The 20,323-nt window shown below is 48.4% G+C and overlaps 1 protein-coding gene across 2 annotated transcripts; it reads right to left on the bottom strand.

Moving 5' to 3' along the window:
• Positions 1-3,016: 3,016 nt before the first annotated feature.
• flrt1a (fibronectin leucine rich transmembrane protein 1a) lies at positions 3,017-5,128 on the bottom strand. Of its 2 annotated transcripts, XM_076274110.1 has the most exons (2): positions 3,568-5,075; positions 3,017-3,531 (listed from the first exon to the last, which is right to left on the bottom strand). In XM_076274110.1, exons 1-2 carry the CDS (start codon positions 5,060-5,062, stop codon positions 3,017-3,019), a joined length of 2,010 nt encoding a protein of 669 aa, XP_076130225.1. In that variant the 5' UTR covers positions 5,063-5,075. The 2 variants fall into 2 exon arrangements, with proteins under 2 accessions (XP_076130225.1, XP_076130224.1); XM_076274109.1 differs by having other exon boundaries at positions 3,017-5,128.
• Between the last annotated feature and the right edge of the window lie 15,195 nt (positions 5,129-20,323).

Raw genomic sequence — 20,323 nt, forward strand, 5'->3', positions numbered from 1 at the left:
TGCTGCCATCACCGTGTTTCTCACAAAAAAAAGTCTCACAAAAGACTAAAGGACACACACACCCATTAGCATACCTATGGATGTGTGCACACGCACACATACACACACACACACACCCACTGACATACACATGGATGTGTGCACACACACATACACACACACACACTCACTCATAGGCTTCTTGTATATGAAAGAAAAACACATCAAATTATGTGTTTATACACAGGAAATTCTGGGAAATGGATGGTGGGACAAACAAGGCTACCTTTTAAATGGAAGTTAGGCATCATATCTGCCTGCGTATGTTGTACACTCCACTGCACCAAGGTCACCCATACAGTATATCAATCCATCTGTGAAAACCTGTTGTAACTTGTGCTCGAGCAAAATATGCAATCGTAATAGTATCGATAAAATGAGAAACATCACAGTGCAAATGTCAAATTGAGGAAAAAAAAAGGTTTGTGTTGCACTTTGAATGGTGCCACTTTTAAGGACAGCAATGTAGCAGTGAACAAGGACATAAAAGTGCTGGTATATGAAATATTTGTGAGGACTCATGAACATAAACCGAGTGGGAGGAATGTGCTGACGCTATCAATGTTAGTCAAGCCACATCTGTAGAACATAAAGAAAATATGTTCTGGGTTGCACCAGCACTGGGGAGAAAACTCCCTCTTTCCCAGCCTCACATCCCAAACACGGCCGTACGTTCCCCCCTCGTACAGCAAAGACAAAGAAGCGCAATTTGTTTCTATCTTTCAAACAGTGCAGTTATAAATGGTTCTGTGAACAGAGTCTGTGGAGGACACTAATGCGATGTGAGATATCAGGCTATGACAAACAGGTTTATGCATGGCTGAGCTTCACTGCTCCCGAGCTATCATTTTACTTCATCTCTCAACTCTTATTTGTCTTCTGATCTCTCTCCCTCTCTCTATCAGTCTCTCTCTCTTTCACTCACTCTCTCTCCCTTCGCTTTTCTCTTGGTTCATATGCCTGTAATAAAGAATGCCTGTTAAGTGCTGCTTCTTCTCTCCATTAGTAGTGCTGGGAGGCGCTCGGACTGGGCACTGAGGAACATGTTCTCCTGTAAGCCCACACCCAGGGGCCAGACCCAGCTCCCTTCACCTCTCTCTGCTTACCCTCTCCTCAACCTTCCCACAGTGCAGGTCCACAGTGAAACGGTTTCGTGTTTTTATGTCAAGTTTACTCTAGTCTCCCTGACGGCCCCCACTCACACCAACTCGCTCGGGACGGATCCTAAAACGACCTCAGAGAGGAGGACGGGAGGCCTTTCGTTATTATCTCGTAATGTGTTTGGCTTGGAGCAGGTGATTAGCACAGACTAATTTCAGACTGAGACGTAAGCTGTCATCCTCTCCCCCTCTGCCTACCGTTCCCTTGGCAATATGAAAGCTCATCCAGAGCTAGGTGAGGCTTACACAGTATCTTTGAAGCACTATGTTGCAACTACAAGGGACTCGCGGTGTTATTTTTGTATAACCATAACACCACTCTCTTTTATTTCTTGCTACAACCCACCAGGAAGTGGTTAAACCTTCAGGCTTCTACCATGAGAATTTCCCAGTGGGGGCATAAATGAAATATTGAAAGCCATGACCCTCTCATACATATCATTATTTCAATTGGCATACTGTCACATTCCCAAATGGCATATTCAATATCTAAATACTCTCAAAGCCCCGAGGGGTAATTTGTCAATTACTATTGATGGTACTTAGTACTCAAAATTACAAAAACAGAAAAGCATGAAAAGATCAAATACATAAAGGTGAACTCTGAGATTTGGTGGAAAATAACTACTTGGGAACAGAGAATTATTTTCACAAAAGGTCCATTAATAAGTGTAGGTTTATGTCTTTATCTACACACATGGATTGCATTCAGTACAGCACAGAGATTTTCACTCTCCGAAATGTTTAACAGCCAACCAATCACAATAGGAACCCTTTCACAGATTTACACAGTACCTGGGGTCGGATCAGACTTTAAAGGGCCACGTTAAAAATACAGTATTTCTTTAGGCATGTACTGTTAGCTTGCTGGCAAGTGACGGTATTTGAGGCATTACGAAGCATGTGGTAAGACTCCTTTCCGAGACAGACAGACGGACAGACAGACCGACTGACCGGCTCTTCAGGTATTTTATGAATCTGCATTTTGGGGTCTGGGGGGGGGGGAGATACAGCACAAATCAAGTCTCCTTTCACGGTGCAACAATCATCTACAGCAAGTAGATTAGGCTTCTCCCTTTGGAGCCAAATGTCAGCTGATCCATAAATATCCCACCACCAGTCCTTTCATCATAAAAAATGCCTTACTGCAGCAATCAGTTTCCTCTGTGCGCTGAAGCAGAGCCGGAGAGAGAGAGAAAGAGAGAACCCACAGGATGTAGTGTCCTTTTCTGTGTTCTTTCCCGATGACTGCTGTAGCCTTTTACTGCATGGCAACTGCTTGGACAGCTAACCTCTTGCGCCTTTGCAGTTCGCAGGTTTAGAATCTTGGGTGGCTGCTTCTTTTTGTGTGTGTGCGTGTGTGTGTGTGTGTGTGTGTGTGTGTGTGTGTTTGTATGTGTGTGTGTGTGTGTTGTCGACCTGAATAGCCTGTGTGAGCAAAGAAAGAAAGCAACACTGGTCCGTGTGCAAAGTCTTTTTTAAGATGTTAGCTTCTTCTGTGCAAGGCTACTTTGGCAGTCACCTCTCCCATCGAGAGTGCGCACGCAGGGGAAACAGTGTAATAACACCGATCATTACCGGAGTGCCAAACTAGCAGTTGGTTGTCGTCCGTTCACCACCGCAGCCTTTTGCGCACAGAGGGAGGGGACGCCCCCCAGGGCACAGGAGCCAATTAAAAGTTTCCGTGCCGTAAACAGCGGGGCGAAGTTGGAATGGAAACCAGAAGGCACAAAGGGGTGCTTCACAACCCATGCTGATAGAAAAAAAACTGTGCATCTATACAGTACAGGACATTTCTAACTGCGTGGTGAGCCCCATCACGTGTAGGAGTAGTCTAAATCTGGGATGCCGCCTTCTCTGTAGCCACGGTTGGTGCCGTAGCCAGTGGTGTTAGTCATTTGGTGGGGGGGTTTGTATAGTCCTGTGCCGTTTGGAGGGAAGATGGTGTGAATGATGTAGTCTTCACGAAGGGGTTTGGGCTGCAGGGGCTGTCTGGTGGCCATGGGGGTCATCTGGAATCCGGGGCCACGTATCTCGAGGATGGTGGTGTCCTTCTTCGTGCCGGACTCGATGTAGTCGTCGTAGGTCTTGCTCTTGCTCTTGCGCGAGTTGTTGCGGGTGTAGTGGTCTCGGGAGGAGAGGCAGCCGGCTCGGTGGCTGTACCAACAGAATATAGCCAGGATGAGCGCCAGGGAGACCAGAGCCGTTGCCCCACCGATGATGCCCGCGAGGGGCAAGGTGGTCAGGTGCTCCGACCCCTTACCTTCCCCGTCCTGTCCGGCGTCCTGGCTGGGGTCAGCTGTCTCGGTCTTGGCACACACTGGCTCGTTGTCTACGTCGGCGTCCTCGCCCGCCACCGCGCCTTTGCCCACTCCTGGGCTGCCGGCGGCGGCCAGCGGCACGATGCAGATGACGTAGCTGGAGCGCGGCTGCAGGGCGGTCAGCAGGTACTCGCGGCGGTCCGACTGCACCAGCGTCTCGGTGATGGAGCCCATGGCGGCGCTGGTGCCCTGCCGGAGCCAGCTGAGGCGGAAGGAGGACGAGTGCTGCGCCACGCTCCAGGTCACGCGGATGCTGTCGTGCGAGAGCGCCTTGACGTTGAGCGCCAGGTTCTTGCCCACGGCGCTGCTGCTCAGCTTGTAGTCCAGCCCGGCGTCCGGGAAGCCCAGGCTGGGCCGGCGCGAGCGCAGCGTGAACAGCGAGCCCTGGAGTGGAGAGAGAGTGGTCGAGCTGGCCGACACGCCACCGCCACCGCCCGCTCCCCCCACCGATGCCCTTTCCCGGCTCCCAGCAGCCCCGGCGGCGGGGGCTGTGGCCTCGCACTCCTCCATCTGGCCGGTGAGGTCCCTCAGGGCCAGGTCCCGCACCCTCTCGGGCCCCTGGCAGGTCAGGCCCCTGACCGTGATGGTGTTGCCGCGGGCATGCAGCCAGTCGTGGAGCCAGCGCAGGTTGCACGTGCAGTACCACGGGTTGCCGCGCACCAGCAGCTGCCCCAGGCCGTCCAGGTCGCGGAACAGGCCCCGCGGCAGCGTGGTGAGGTTGTTCCCCGAGAGGTCCAGCCTCTGCAGCCGCCGCATGCCGTCCAGCGAGCCCCGGGGCATGTGGGTGATGGCGTTGTCCTGGAGCGAGAGCCGCTGCAGGTGGGCGGTGGGCAGGTTGAGCGGCGGCCGCTGCAGCGAGTTGCGCACCAGCGACAGCTCCGTCAGGTTGGAGAGCCGCGCGAACGTGTCGTCGGCGATGCGCTGGTTGGCCAGCAGGTTGCCGTCCAGCACCAGGCGCCGCAGCGACGAGAGTCCGCGGAAGGCGTGCGTGGGGATGGTCGAGATGCGGTTGTCGTCCAGGCGCAGCTCCTCCAGCGAGGCGGGCAGCCCCGACGGAATGCTGGACAGGTGGTTGCGCGAGAGGAAGAGCAGACGCAGCCGCGGGTTGTCCACGAACGCCTGGTCCTCGATGCTGACCGTGGAGACCGAGTTGTCGTCCAGGTGCAGCTTCTCGAGCAGGGGCAGGCGGGCGAGCGCGGCTCGGGGCAGCACGCGGATGTTGTTGTCCTGCAGGTGGAGCTCGCGCAGCGACGGCGGCAGGTGCATGGGGAAGTCGTCCAGCTCGTTGTCATAGAGGTAGATGACCCGGACCGTGGTGAGGTGCTCGAGCGACGTGGGCAAGCCGGCGTTGTCGATGTGGTTGTTCTGCAGGTAGAGGACGGTGGCGGACGGCGGCAGCGGTGGGATGCCGCTCAGGCCGCGGTCATTGCAGTAGATGAAGTCCTCATCGCACCGGCACACGGAGGGGCAGTAGGGGTCCGCTGCGTCCAGCTCTCCCAGGCCCTGCGCCGCGGCGACGCTAAACTCAAAAACCTCAGCCATTAAAGTCAGACACAGCAGGAGCGTGAACAGCCAATCACGGGAGTGTGATGATCCTTCAGGGGCCATGTTGCTGCTTCCCTCTCCTTCCAATCCTCTGCTTGATTCCTCTATTATCGCCTCCAATTTCTTGACGCGTCTGTGCAGCGGCAGCAGCGTCTCCTCGCTGCGCTGAACGTCGAGTGCTTATTTATCTCAAGTCCCTCTGGCTACCAATCCAGTGTCACCAGCCTGTGGAAAATTCCAGAGAAGACACTCTGTGTTAGTTACCCTGTAAACTATTTGCATAATCACATATGGTTTGTGCAATGGCAGATAAATATTTGCAATGATACAGTACTATAGCACCTGCTACACGATTATTCCACTACATGTCCAAAGTGTGAATCACTTATTATTCACTGTCACCCCTCATCTTAGACTGCGAGACAAATCTATCCATACCATAAGTAGCCTCCACCAGATATGAGTTATAATAACAAGACAGAGATGGAACGAGAGTGTGACAGACAAGGGAGCAGAGGAGATGGGAGAGAGAGAGAGAGAGAGAGAGAGAGAGAGTCAGAGGAAGGGAGAAATAGAGACAAACCAAAAGGTTTTCCTTTATCTAATCTGTCACAATTCCCAGCAGGAGATCTGTAAGATGTCTAGGATCTGTTACAATGCACAGACGCATTACACGTGCTTATTTACAATGTATTAATCACGAGTCAAAATGAATAATTGAAGTCATCATCAGTCGGAAATAAGCAGGCATAGCGTGTCATTTGATCCCTGTGCACTGACCGAGACACTGTGTTTTGTTTTAACGAGTGGCCCCTAAGTCCCTGGCTGTGGCCTGGGGGGATGATTATATGTGCTAATCTTGTGGCCTGTTTGTGCTAGAAGATTCTGGGTGAGATTTGGGGTGTCTGCTTGAGACGGAACAGCTGGGCGGACGAGTCTGTTGAGCAGCGTGGTGGAGTATTTGGGTCACCTCTTTCAGAGGGTCGCCATGGCGAGAGTGAGAGAGAGAGATTGCTATGGTGCATTGAGTGGGAGGGATTAAGAACATATGGAGTTGTGATTGTATTGGATTAAGCAGGTGTTCAAAAGAATGGCACATGGCTGAACAATAACAACACACAAACATATTTACAAACAAATACACACAAACACATTTCTACTTTCATCTTAGCCTCCTGGAAAGGTGAAAATCAAAAGAGTGGTGTCACGTGGTGGCACTCTAGGCTTCTATCTTAAGCTGGCTGGCTTTTAAAGGACATGGGGATTGTAGCTGAGAGTACGTATTTGTTTGTCTGTGCCTCAGTGCACGTGTGACTTAATGTGTTTGTGTGTGTGTGTGTGTGTGTGTGTGTGATTGTGCGCGCGCGCGCGTGTGTGTGTGTGTGTGTGTGTCTGTGTGTCTGTCGGTCTGTGTCCATGACTATGTGTGGGTGAGAGACAGTTTTTTAGCTTTTCTGAAAGTGAAAAAGTCTCATGCCTCAAAAATATGACTGACACTGGCCAACACATTGACGTCTCTGTGTGTGTATGTGTGTGTGTGTGTGTGCGTGTGTGCCTGTGTGTGTGCCTGTGTATGTGTGCCTGTGTGTGTGTGTGTGTGTGTGTTTGTGCACCTTGCAGACTCTCATGGCTTCACCTCCTTGTGCGAGATAGACAGGCATATGAAACAATGTCAGGAGGCTACCGTGCATGTGTGCATCAGTAAGAGAGTGTGTGATGAGTCCCCTCCAGTGTGGACCAGGGCCTGCCTGCCTGACACACCATCCACACACACACACACACACACACACACACACACACACACACACACACACACACACACACACACACACACACACACACACACACACACACACAAAGGGCCGTGACAGACGTCAGCTTGGGAAACGGGGCTGAAGCCATGGGGGGATTGGCTGAAATGGGACCGTCCAGACAGCAAGTCGCCTCCAGCACAACGCAGCACCACCACTCTAATAATGGAAACGGAGGAGGCCGAGAGAGAGAGAGAGAGAGAGAGAGTGAGAGAGAGTGAGAGAGAGAGAGAGAGAGAGAGATGACGAGGGAGAGGGCAAAGAAGGACTGTATCAATTTACATGGAGGGACCGAGGGAGAGACAGTGGGAATAGTGATTGAGTGAGCGTGAGCTTCCCTGCTATCTTTATCCCAACAAAAAAAAAACACAGCATTCTAGCCATATCTGGAATCACAAGGTGTCACGTGTGATACAGGAGAGAAAAAAACATCTTGGCATTATCAGAGAGGCCCGCTGGTGCATCAGGTAGCCCATTCGTCTGATGCCGCACAGAAGATAATGTCTCTGTGTGGTTTATCAATCACACCACCACCGTCCAGTTTGCCTTGGGTACGGCTGGAACGTAATATCTGAAACGCAGGCTGGCCACAGAAACGAGGCGGATGGGCATTATGGCGTCTGCGAGAACAGAGGCATGGGGCAGCGTACGAATTCATGAGAACCAAGCGGGGGAGCCGCATATCTCTTTTTTATTTATATCAATAAAAGGCATTACCTGGTGCCTCCTGGAAAAGAGATTATGACTGTCATTCTTCTCCCCGAGATGGATATTTCAAAGATTCAAATGATTTATGCCTGTCCGTCCAACCATTTGTACAGCCTCCCATTTTCCTAGGAAAACCTAGTTCTCTGTGCATGATATCTGTATTATGTTGATGAATGTTTTATGTGCACTGCACAATGTGTCTTATTTGCCAGAAATGGACTGAGCAGTCTGACAGCTGCAGGAAGTAAATATGCTCAATATGAGGTGACAGCGGAATCATGAGTGACAGTCAAAAGCATGCCGCAATGGGCCCTGCATCAACAGTCTGTTATCAGAGCGTAATCTGGAGTGGGATCAAGTCCTCAGAAAAGCAAAATGACAGGCCCGTCTGAGACCTGCGCTAAATCAACCCCGCTCCAAATCCCAAATGGCCACTAAAGTGCGCCGCCGTGATCAAAACCTGTTGCCACACAACTCATTTGGCTCAATGTCTCTTGCCACGGAATCACAGATTAAAAATAAATCCTGGAGGCATTAACTGCCAAGTCATGCCCCCCCTGGCAGTAAAGAAAAAAAAATGTCTACAAATGGAGAGGAGGGCAAGCGTGGCACGTGAGAGAGGGAGAAAAAATAAGAAAGAGAAGAAATGAGAGAGGGAGAGGCTAGGGGGATATAATGTGAATGACTAACTGAACATCTGAACGTCGGATGAAGAGAGCCTTTCAGCAGAACACAAACAAAGGCAGTCGGTGCAGCTGTGCTTAAATACTTGTGCGGAATGAAGCCATGGCCATTGCCAGCACAACAATCTAATCTGATTCTGTACTTTAAAAACAGCATTACGCACAATAGGATTGTCGTCTCAATTCAAATATCCCAACTCATTTCCCTTTAGTGTCTGTCAGATGATGTCTGAAAAAAATGATGCAATATGATGGCGCAATGATTGAGTCGGTTTTTATCTTGATGACTGTCATTTTCAGGGGAAGGAGGGGGAGTCTTTGATATCTTCAGTGCAGCCTGGTGAATGATAACAGTGTGATGCTATGGATGCTGGCATTAATATATAATCCCCTGCAATGCATGTGTTTACTCTACTCTCTGTCGTTACATGGAAACAAGTTTTATAATGCATAAAGGTGGTGGCTTTGTTCTAATGGACCATGCCCTGGCATGTGGAAGAGAATGGGAGCGGATATCTGAAAACAACAGGAAAGATAGAACACTCTCTGTGTAGCCCAGAGACATGGCTTTTTAAGATTTTAAGAAGATAAGGGATGTATCTGTTTGTTTGTGCGTTTAGCCTCTTAGATTCTCTTAGTGTTTTTGTTTTTGACAAATTCGGTCTTAGCAATTCTTGCTATTTTAAGTATAAGTATAAGTATATATACTTTTTTGATCCCGTGAGGGAAATTTGGTCTCTGCATTTAACCCAATCGGTGAATTAGTAAAACACAAACAGCACACAGTGAACACACAGTGAGGTGAAGCACACACTAATCCCGGCGCAGTGAGCTGCCTGCTACAACGGCGGCGCTCAGGGAGCAGTGAGGGGTTAGGTGCCTTGCTCAAGGGCACTTCAGCCGCGGCTCACTGGTCGGGGCTCGAACCGGCAACCCTATAAAAAAAATATTTTGCCATGGTCTTAGCTATTTTTGATTGAAAACATTAGGTTGTTTATGAGAGAATCTATAGTGCAAAACAAGATTTTCAATGTCAATGAAGGGTAAATGAGAGGATAAGAAAACAGTGATGCAGAGTCCAAGTAAATAGGACAGTAGCAAAATACAAATGCACCGTATACAAGGAAAGAATTGAAATGAACTGGTCCTGGCACCTGGCAGTTCATACATGTTCAATGTCAAGGTGAGTGGAATTGAACAGACTCTTTTACCCAAGGTGATGGACTCACCAGGTTTGGTGATCGAAACCAGGCGTTTAGCACTAGAAGCGAGCACTAGAGCACTAGAAGCATTTCATAACTACTAGAACTGCTATCATTTTGACCCCTCGATTTTAAACTCAATATTCAACTAGCAAGACTGTTTTTTTTAAAAACAAAGTCATTTAAAAAAAAACAAAAAAAAACATTGCACCGGTCACAGCGGTCCTAGTGTTAGCAGGGGAGGTGTGTGTGTGCACTTCTGTACGGAGACTTATGTGCTGTGTATAGCTGGCGAGGTGTGTGTGTGTGTGTGTGTGCACACTTCTGTACTGTGTATGTTGACTTGTGTGTTCACCTGCATGCCTTCGTCTGCTCCCCCTGCTGTGATGGCAAAGTAAAACACGATGCCACCAACATAGACTCAGTTTCAAGGTGGCGGAAATGCTGCTGAAATGTCAACTGTGGCTCACCATACATCTCTGAGGGCAAAGGCATATAATACATTCCATCGATGTGTGTGTGTGTGTGTGTGTGTGTGTGTGTGTGTGTGTGTATGTGTGTGTGTGTGTGTGTGTGTGCGTGTGCGTGTGTGCGTGTGTCTCTGCTTCATCTGTATGCCTTGTATGTGATATATTTTTGTGCAGGTTTAAACAACATTGGGTGGGTTTCAAGTGTGATCTAAAAGCTGTGTCTATGCATCCATGAACACTGAAGGCACCCTCGTTCTTTCTCTCTCTTTCCCTCCCTCTCTTTCTCCATCTCTCTCCCTCGCTCCTCTCCCCGTCACCCTCCTGCTCCCCCTGCACATGCCCTGCATGAAGAACATGGCTGCTGATTGAGTCGCATTTTCGCCCTGGCTCTCTGTGGCCTCTGTTTCACTGAGCCTCTCCCGCAGCCCCCCCCCCCCCGCCTCTTTCTTTCTCTCCTTCTCATTCCACACTTCCCTTCTGCTATCTCTTTCTCTGCTTTTCACTCTCACTCCACATTCTCTCCCCTCGCTCTCCTCCAGCTCCGCAGTGTATTTATACCACAACATTTCATAATCTCACTCTTCCTCACCCTCAATAAGCCCGTTTCATCTCCAGTCCTCCATCTCCTTTTCATTCCTCTATTTCATCTGTCTCTCGCTGAGCTCCGCCTTTCTCCTCTGATGCTCTCTTTGCTCATTTCATTTGGTGAGAAACACAAGCTACCAACCCCCTCCTCCTCCTCTCTTTTTCATTTCTCTCTCTCTCTCCATCCCTATTCTCTATTACATTCACTAATGCTTTCTTTTGCACTCTTTCTCTCTCTCTCTCTCTCTTCTGTCTATGTGGTCTCTCACAATGTTCTTTTAATCCCCCCTACCCCACCCCACCCCACCCACTTGCACTGTCCCTTTCTCCTTCAGCTGACGAAAGCCGCTGAGATACAATTCCTCCAATGTTTCTCCTCCCTCCCGACAAATAATGCTTCCTGAAGATTAAAATGCCAACCCCCTAACAAACATCCACCAGTGCCATCTCCCTTAGAGTCAATTCCCCACTACACCCTACACTCATGAAAAAAAAATAATACTCAAGTGCCAGGGCTGCTGTCGTTTGCCATTTTGTGTGCAAAGGGTGTCTGGGAAACTATAACTGATACGATGGGTTTCATTACTCTAATTGACAGGTTCTGTTGTTTGGGGCTGCGAGAGCACACTCAACCTAATCTGGGAGGCAGGACAAAGACACACTGCCCTTTTCAAGGCGAGCAAAGGAGGGCTGTGGATTGTCACCGGGCGGGATAAAGGTAAGCCCACATGAGTATCTGCTCTGGCTGTAGAGGTTTCAGTGAATGAGGGCTCTTACCTTTTACCTCTCGCTGTCGGTCTCTCTCTCTCTCTCGGCCTCCTTCGCTAGTTGGCTCTCTGGAGAAGTGGATCAGATGTGCACTGAGCAGCGGGGGATCCTATTCAGGTTCGCAGAAGGTCAAACTCCCACCCAGCTGGGGGATTTGGCCTTCAACCTCGCTCTGTGTAAAGTCCTCCCATAGGAGAAGGGTTTGATGGGAGACGGCGCCGGACGGGTGTGTCAAACGTGGAAGACCCGTGACAGCCGGACGCGCTTTTTTCAGGATCTATCCCTGGAGAACGTCTGCCCAAAGCGCTTCCTGGTCTCGTCTCACAGTCGCGTCCCAGTCGAAGAAGACATGACGTCCACTCCCAGAGCAGAACCTCATTTTACCCCCACCTCTTCGCCTCCACGACCAGGATTTGACAGCCTCCGAGGTTGATGGATGGGGTTTGCGAGGGGGTAAATGGGTTCAGGTCAAAATATCGCACACTGTTTCCAGCCACAAGCCAATAGTCTGATAGTCCACCAAACAACAAATCCAACCGAAGGTTTTCACCTTTTTTTTTTTCAGTCAGAAACTGAAGTGAACTGCCAGAACATGGCATGGATTTACAACTGGGCCGCCCCCAACTGAGAGTTGTAATTTTAAAACTGGTGAACTAGAGGAACAGTAATGGCTCTTTCATGGCACACTCCTTGATATTCAGGGCACAGAAGTAGAATTTATGCTGTGTCTTACAACATTACGCCATTGTCTGGTCATCGTCCTCCCACTCTGCTTCTGCTGAGACGTTATCTACTTCGCTTTCTTTAGTGTGTGTGTTCGACGAGTTTATTTTGACATCAGCAGATATTGAGTCCTTTTGTTTGCCGATGCTGTCCAGACAAAATATGTTCTCTCTCCTCTATTCAGTCAATCTTGCTGGAGCCAGGGAGCTGTGAAGGCAAACAGAGAGGAAGAGATATTAGTGACAAAAGCCTTTACAAATATGCAGCATTCGCAGCTTTAGCATTAGCACGGGACCGTTTAAAACGGAACAGCGTTTGCCTCTTGGCTTTGGGCAACAGATGCCATCCCCTGCAGTAGGCTACTAATAGCCTACGGAGGATCGAAAGAAAAAGAAAAACAAGAAACCCAGCAATTGCTTTCGTTGCCAGTGCTGTAGGGGAAAATGATTCATCTTGAAGACTTCTACTTGTGAATTCAAATTCAATACCCCTTCCAGGAGTGAGTAAGAGAGAGAGATAGAGAGAAAGACAGGAAGATAGAAGGAGAGAGGATAGAGAGAGGGAGAGAGAGAGAGAGAGAGAGGGGTTGAAATATCTAACGAGATGTACGAGCAGTGACCCCGCTGGCAGCTCTCAGAGAGGGGGCCGAGCCACAGGGGCTGGTGTTATGACTGACAGGTTGGAGTGGTCCATGACGAGCGGGGAGGGGAAAAACAATATAATCACACCTGCCCGGCTGGACTGCTGTTTAACCTCCGTCGCCGGCATTAGCGGCCGAGCCGGCACTCTTCCCAGAGCTAGAGCAGGAGTTTGGCTGTGACTTCCATCAATACCAGATTGATTTATCACAGTGAAGCCCAATGTTCTCCACCACCGTCTCCAGACTCCCCCCCACCAACCCGCCCCCGTTTCCCTGGTTTCCAGGCACAGAGCCTGATGGTCAGTGTGAAGGATATTGCTGACAGATGAATAACTCACTCAGCTGACATACGCGATCCAACCAAATTACAGGCCAAAGCCTTCGCCGACCGTAGCGGCCCGCGACAGCTGATATCGCAGACCTCCACCGTCCGGGAAAAGATAGCACAAAGAAATGCGTTAGCATGGCATCTGATTGACCCTTTCCCCCAATCCAACCAAACAACCCCCCCCGCTCCACACACACACACACACACACACACACAGTACTGCATAATGCAAACACAAAGAGCCTGTGGGGCTGGTGCACGCATTGGCAAACGGCGCTGCCGGCTGGCTGCGGACGTGTGCGTGTCCAAACCGATGCTGTGCCGTTTGAAATTGATGGTGGGAAGCGAGCCACGAAGCACTTCAGAGAGTATCCAGCGGTATTAATGGCTAATACATTAACTCGGGAGCATCACATATGCTAAGCCAAGATTCTTCAAAATGGAATCCTCATCGCACAAATCTTCCCAAGAAGGGAACATGAGGATTTTGATGAACAGTGAGAAAATGAGGGAAGAGCAGATTTAGATTACTGGGAAATCTCCTGTGCAATGAATGACTTGGAAGTGTGAAAGGGACTCCCATACAGCGCGGAATACACATGCATTCATTATGATGCACACACCAGGCATATGATTTCCACTCTGCTCCAAAAGAGCCAGTCTTAGTTGGGCTGGAGGGAGTGTGCAGAGAGGTGGTAACAGAATGGGAATCATGTGATCCAGATGGCAACAAGGAGAATGCTGGCACTGGTGTTTTAATTCAAAATGAAACTTTCTCCCACAACGGAATATAAAAAGTAAACAATTCTAAATAATTCAGACCGCCCCTAGAGGAAACGACAAAACTGCACTCATTCCTCATCGTAACATGCTGTACGAGTTTGTGTGGATTTGCACCCATATGAATGTGTGTGTGTGTGTGTGTGTGTGTGTGTGTGTGTGTGTGTGTCTAGACTTACTAGACTCCAATAAGGCTTTGTGTGTGTGTGTGTGTGCGTGTCTATGTGTATGTGTATATGTGCGCGTGTGCATACGTGCATGCACATGTGCATGTGTATAGTATATGTGTATGTGTGTGTGAACAGATTTGATCTGAGGCTTTGTGTAATACAGAATGACGGGGAGGGAGTGAGTTAGTGCGTGAGGCTGTGCCTATGCAGGGAGGTGAGAGAGCAGGCAGAGTGACCATGTATTTGTGGAGGCCAGTGATGCAGCAATTACTGTCAATCTCAAGAACATCTCCCCTAATTGGACACTAAAAAATGCAGTGCCAAGACAGAGTTCCATCCAGAGTTTAACTTGGCTTTAATCAAAATCCCTCAAGATGTTGTAGTAATGTTTATGTTTGTTTTGTGTGTGTGTGTGTGTGTGTGTATGTGTGTGTGTGTGTGTCTTTTAAAGTGTGTGTGTCTATGTAGTTCCACATAGATGGCATAGCTGGCATTTGAATGGAGATGCATGGTTGAGTTGGTCCATAAAATAGCGTGCGTGTAGCACTTGATACTAGCTGGCTACATGCAGTAAAATGTGAAGAGGAGCCATTTATGCGCCCTCCTGTTTACCTTGTGTTTATTGGCTTCATCTATTATTAACAGAACTTCAGTTCAAAACTCTTAAATGCTGACCCCCCCCCCCCCCCCCCCTCACCCTCACACACTCACACCCTCTCTCTCACACAAACACACACACATACACAGACACACACACACAAATACACACACACACATGTGCACACACACACACACATGCGCGCACACACACACACACACACACACACACACACAAAGACACACACACACAAAGACACACACACACACACACACACACACACACACACACACACACACACACACAAAGACACACACACACACACTTCCGCTCTCTTTCTCCTCAAACTCTATTGTCTCCTCCTCCCATGGCACCTCTAACTGGCTCTGGTCTCCCAGTGCAGCAGAGGAGGGGGTCTGGAGCTAAACAAAGTCCCCTGGTGTGTTGTGAGGGGCATACAGAGTACAAAGATAGTGCAAAAAAATGCATAGTCACACACTGATGCAATCACTCCCACATCACACACATTCTGATTGTATGTTCCGTGACCAGGCACGCTTGCCTGTGTGTGTGTGTGTTGGTAAGAATCTCAGGGTGGGGAAGAGGGTGTGTGTGTGTGTGTGTGTGTGTGTGTGTGTGTGTGTGTGTGTGTGTTATCATGTGTTTATGTTTGAATGACATTGTATAATAAATGTTAAATACTTGACATTTTAGTCTAGATGAGTATACAGCTGGGGATTTGAACTCATGTTTATTAGATGAAATTGTTTGTATGTCTGGGTGTGTCTCTTTCTGTGTTTGTGTGTGTGTGTGTTTGTGTGTGTGTGTGTGTTTGTGTGTTTGTTTGTATGTATGTGTGTGTGTGTGTGTGTGTGTGTGTGTGTGTGTGTGTGTGTGTGTTTGTTTGCATGTGTGTGTGTGTGTGTATGTGTATATCTCTCTGTGTGTATGTAGGTGTGATGAAGTGTGCAAGTGTGTGTCTGTGTGTGTATACTGTGAGAGTGTGTGTGTGTGAGTGTGTGTGTGTGTGTGTGTGTGTGTGCGTGTGCATGTGTGTATTTGTGTACTGTAACTGAGCCTGTTGGTGAGTTTGTCACTGGGATTTGATATTAATTAGCGATGCAAGTCAGCGGGGGTGCAGTAACCTGAAATGATTGGAAAGACGCGTGCACACAGACACACACACCCGCGCGGATGTGACTAGACTCTTAACACAGGCGAACATAATGCCCATTCAGTGCGAGAGACATGCTCTAGGGAGAGGAAGAGAGAGAGAGAGAGAAAGAGCTATGGAAAGAGAGAGAGAAAAAACAGAGATGAAAAATAAGGGGAAAGAGGTAGACACCACCAGATGCATCCCCTTTAAGAGCCCTGTGCTTCGCTTATTATTCCTGAAAAGTCAACGTTTTCTCAGCACCATTCTACTCTGTCGTTTTGATGCTCTATCACTCTCTCTCTCTCTCTCTCTCCCTCTTTCTGTAGCCCTCCATCACTCTTGCCTTTCCCCCACTTTGCTCTATTAATTTTTCTCTCTTTCAGGAGGCGATGTTCTACATATAGAGGAATGGAGAGGACATGGCTCTCGAGGTTCTCCATCTACCCGCCGAGACGTCGGCCCTAATAAAGCGCCTTTTAGCACACTTAATTAAGAGAGACCCATATGCAGCATGTGACGCTCAATTTAGCTGCTCACTTTCTCTCCCTCTTTACTCTCTCTCCCTCTTTACTCTCTCTCTCTCTCTCTCTCTCTCTCCTGGCCAACTAATCGAATCCCCAATCCCTCTCTGTGACTACCTTTCCTTTCCCGACCACCACCCCCCCCCCACATAAATCCCCCACAAAAATTTTGTCTTTTTTTCCATCCACCCATAGTGCTGGTGCCATTTTAAGCCATTCATACAGTTACACTCCTCTCCTCTCCTCTCCTTTCTGCACTCCCTTCCCCACTCACTCGCTCGCTCTAAATGCTCGAGTAGATGAGCTTTGACATTCCTTATTCAGGCAGAGGGGAAGAGAGGAGAGGAGAGCAGGGCAGGGAACAAGGCGCGGAGGAGTGAGAGAGTGAGAGAGGGAGGGAGGGGGAGAGGGAGGGAGAGAGGGAGCGAGGGAGGGAGATAGGGAGCTGGGGTAGGCTCAAGGACAATACAAAAGAAAATGGAGAGAGGAGAGATTTAGGGGAAATATAAAGTGATGAGGCAGACTGGTTGGCAGTTTTCATTCGGAATAGGACCGCTGGCGCCCAGAGTGTGCTGAACTGCACTGGTGATTGTGGCCAGACTAAAGCAAAACGGACAAAGTGATGCAGCTGGAGGATGCAGGCACAGAAGGGCAAAACAGGATGAGAAGATGTATGGAAAAGGGATGAGAAATAGAAACAGTATGGATGAGGGAGCACAGAATGAAATGTGCTGGTATGAGTAGCCTGCTAGTACTGTATACATGGGTAGTATCGTATAAAAGGAACTGGTCAACACCAATGACTGTCTATAGGGGTTCTATAGAACATAACTGAATGGAGCAACGTTATCCATCTTTTTATACAGCCTATGGTCACACGCAACAGTACAATTATTGGCATTCCACAGTCAGACATGTCCTAATATGCATGCGCCACACACTGCCTTCTCACTGAAAAATATGCACATACATCACACCACATATCCATAATTCTCTCTCTGCTCCTTGGAATCTGTCTGTTTCTTCCCCCCACTCATCATTCTAGAAGCTATCTCTTTCCGTCACCAGGCCGCCTATACGTAGCTTATACACACGCCTGCTCTCTCATTCAGATCGACAAGTAAATATGAATATTAACGTCACACATACACGCGCAGACACAGACACACAGACACACACAGACACACACACACACACACACACACACACACACACACACACACACACAGACTTACGCACAGAGTCTCACACACACTGGGGTGTGCAATATTGACAAAAATATCTCTTTATGATATAACATTTTCTGGGATTTTGTTGATAACGATAATTAGTATTTAGTATAATTAGCATTTTGCATCCTTTAAAAACATGTTGTACAAGTCTCTCACAAAATATTATACTCACTCATAGTCTCTCACTCATGATAATAGGATATTAATGGTTCCTTATTAATTATATAATGGAAACAACATATTTAAGAAAAACAGGTCTCAATTATTTACTCTAAACTGAAGCATACAGGTAAAATAAATAAAACACAGGTATTAACTGACATAAATTCCTTCTAAATTTTAGAAGGTAAACGTGCGTCTCTGTGCATACATATGACCACCAGTTATAAGAGCACCTTGTTAATGTAACGCGGCCTTGTCCTCCTAACCGTTTTCTTTGTATTTAACGTAAATGTTTGCCTTTTTTTATGGGAAATGGAATGGTGCTTATGACATATGAGTTGTCAGGCAATTTTGATGCTATTTTGGAAGAAAGAATGCGGACTCCAAGCAGACTGCAGAAAATATGCAATGTTTGTGTCTGTAGCTGTCCGGGTGTTAGTCCGCAACCGTGCAACCGTGCAACCGTGCAACCGATTTTAATGCCGATCAAGCGAAGAGGAAACACATTGTGAAGTGAAGAATCTCACATTTTATGACCACTACACCCTCACTATGCTTATGACCACTACACCCCCACTATGTAATGCTTATGACCACTACAACCCCACTATGTAATGCTTATGACCACTACAACCCCACTATGCTTATGACCACTACACCCCCACTATGCAATGCTTATGACCACTACACCCTCACTATGCAATGCTTATGACCACTACACCCCCACTATGCAATGCTTATGACCACTACACCCTCACTATGCTTATGACCACTACACCCCCACTATGCAATGCCTCTGTGTTAGCTAAATTCCTGACATTTCCGTATTGATCGCTTAACTTTTGTTTTCCTTTCCTGTATAAGCACCTTGCACACCCCTAACACACACACACACACACACACACACACACCAAAACACACATTCATAAACAAGTACATGCACACAAACATGTGCACATACACACATCCCTCACACAAACACAAGCACAGACACATAGACACTGTCACACAGTCGCACAGACACACACACTCATGCATTGCATTGCTGGAACATACACAAATGTGCATTTGTCCCTATTTTACGGTGCCAAGTGGAAGACAAATTGCTGGGTTGCAGTCCGGGATTGTTCATGCCCTCTGCTGAGTTTGATAAATTCTGTCCACTGAGCCACACTAATCACCGGAGCCTGTCACAGCCACACGGCTCCACACCTCCGTACCACTCCACACCCCGATCTCTCCCCTAGAGAGCACACCTCCCTGCTCCCCATGTCAGGACATACACACACACACACACACACACACACACACACACACACACACACACACACACACACATCATATGTCACATACACACGTAGACATAAAACACACAATCACAATTCACTATGCCCCATCCCCCACCATCTCAGAAAGGTGCCATAGAGATGGACAAGGTAAAATGTGCCATCCATACACACACTCAATCCTCCCATACCCACAACACCAATCACACAACCTTATCTATAACAAGAACACACACACACACACACACACACACACACACACACACACACACACACACACACACAAACACACACACACTACACACACAGAGACAGATACACACACTTCATCCTCGCAGCTCCTCACCCTAAATCACAACATTCTCTATAGCAATAAGCAAGAACACAAACACACACACACACACACACACACATACACACACACACACACACACGCAACACATACGCCATCCTCCCATACTCACAGCACATCTCCCAAATCACAAAACCTTTCCTACACACACACACACACACACACACACACACACACATGCACACACACAGACACCCACCCACACATCATCCTCCCATACTAACAGCACCTCTCCCTAATCACACCTTTTCTATAGTAAACATACACACAAACACACACACACACACACACTGCAGTAAGAGAAGCAGCTCTCTTCCTGTGTCTGTGTAAATGATGCGATGACTGGAAATAAACAGGCAATTTAAGTGCTGGACACCTCAGTGCTTCCCCCATCCCTCCCCCTGATCTCACACACTCAGTCCCCATCCTCACTGCTGCACACACACACACACACACACACACACACACACACACGAACACACACACACACACACACACACACACACACACACACACACAGACACATGCACACACACAGACACACACACACACTCACTCACTCTGGCTGGACGGGGGAGGGAGCAAGGTCAATGCATGGAGGAAGACTGAGTGGTGATGAGAGAGCAGGAGAGAGAGAACGAGGGATGGAGAGGGGAAGCGAGAGAGCAAGACAGAGAGAGAGGAAGAGAGAGATGAAGAGAGAGAGAGAGAGAGAGAGAGAGAGAGGGAGGGAGGGACAGAGTGGGGACAAAGGCCGAGCAAAGAACACTAGAACACGGGCAAATCTCATTACCATCTTGTATTTCAGACGGCACCTTTAAACAGGGATCACACACACACTCACACACACACACACACACACACACACACTCACACTCACACACACACACACACACACACACACACACACACACACACACACACACACACACACACACACACACACGTAGCAGATGCGGGGGTGGTGCCAAAGCGGGCGCATGAAAACGCAATTTGACAACTCGGCCGTAGTCCTGCGTTTGATCAATAAAAGCAGGCGTTTTTTTCCCCCTCCTTCTGTTGGTGGTCAATGCTCCATTTTGA

The sequence above is a fragment of the Alosa pseudoharengus genome, unplaced genomic scaffold (genome assembly GCF_046254945.1).
Source record: "Alosa pseudoharengus isolate Yale_2024_CS ecotype anadromous, Long Island Sound unplaced genomic scaffold, YU_APseudo_1.1 YU_APseudo_1.1_scf_8, whole genome shotgun sequence".
NCBI lineage: Eukaryota > Metazoa > Chordata > Actinopteri > Clupeiformes > Clupeidae > Alosa > Alosa pseudoharengus.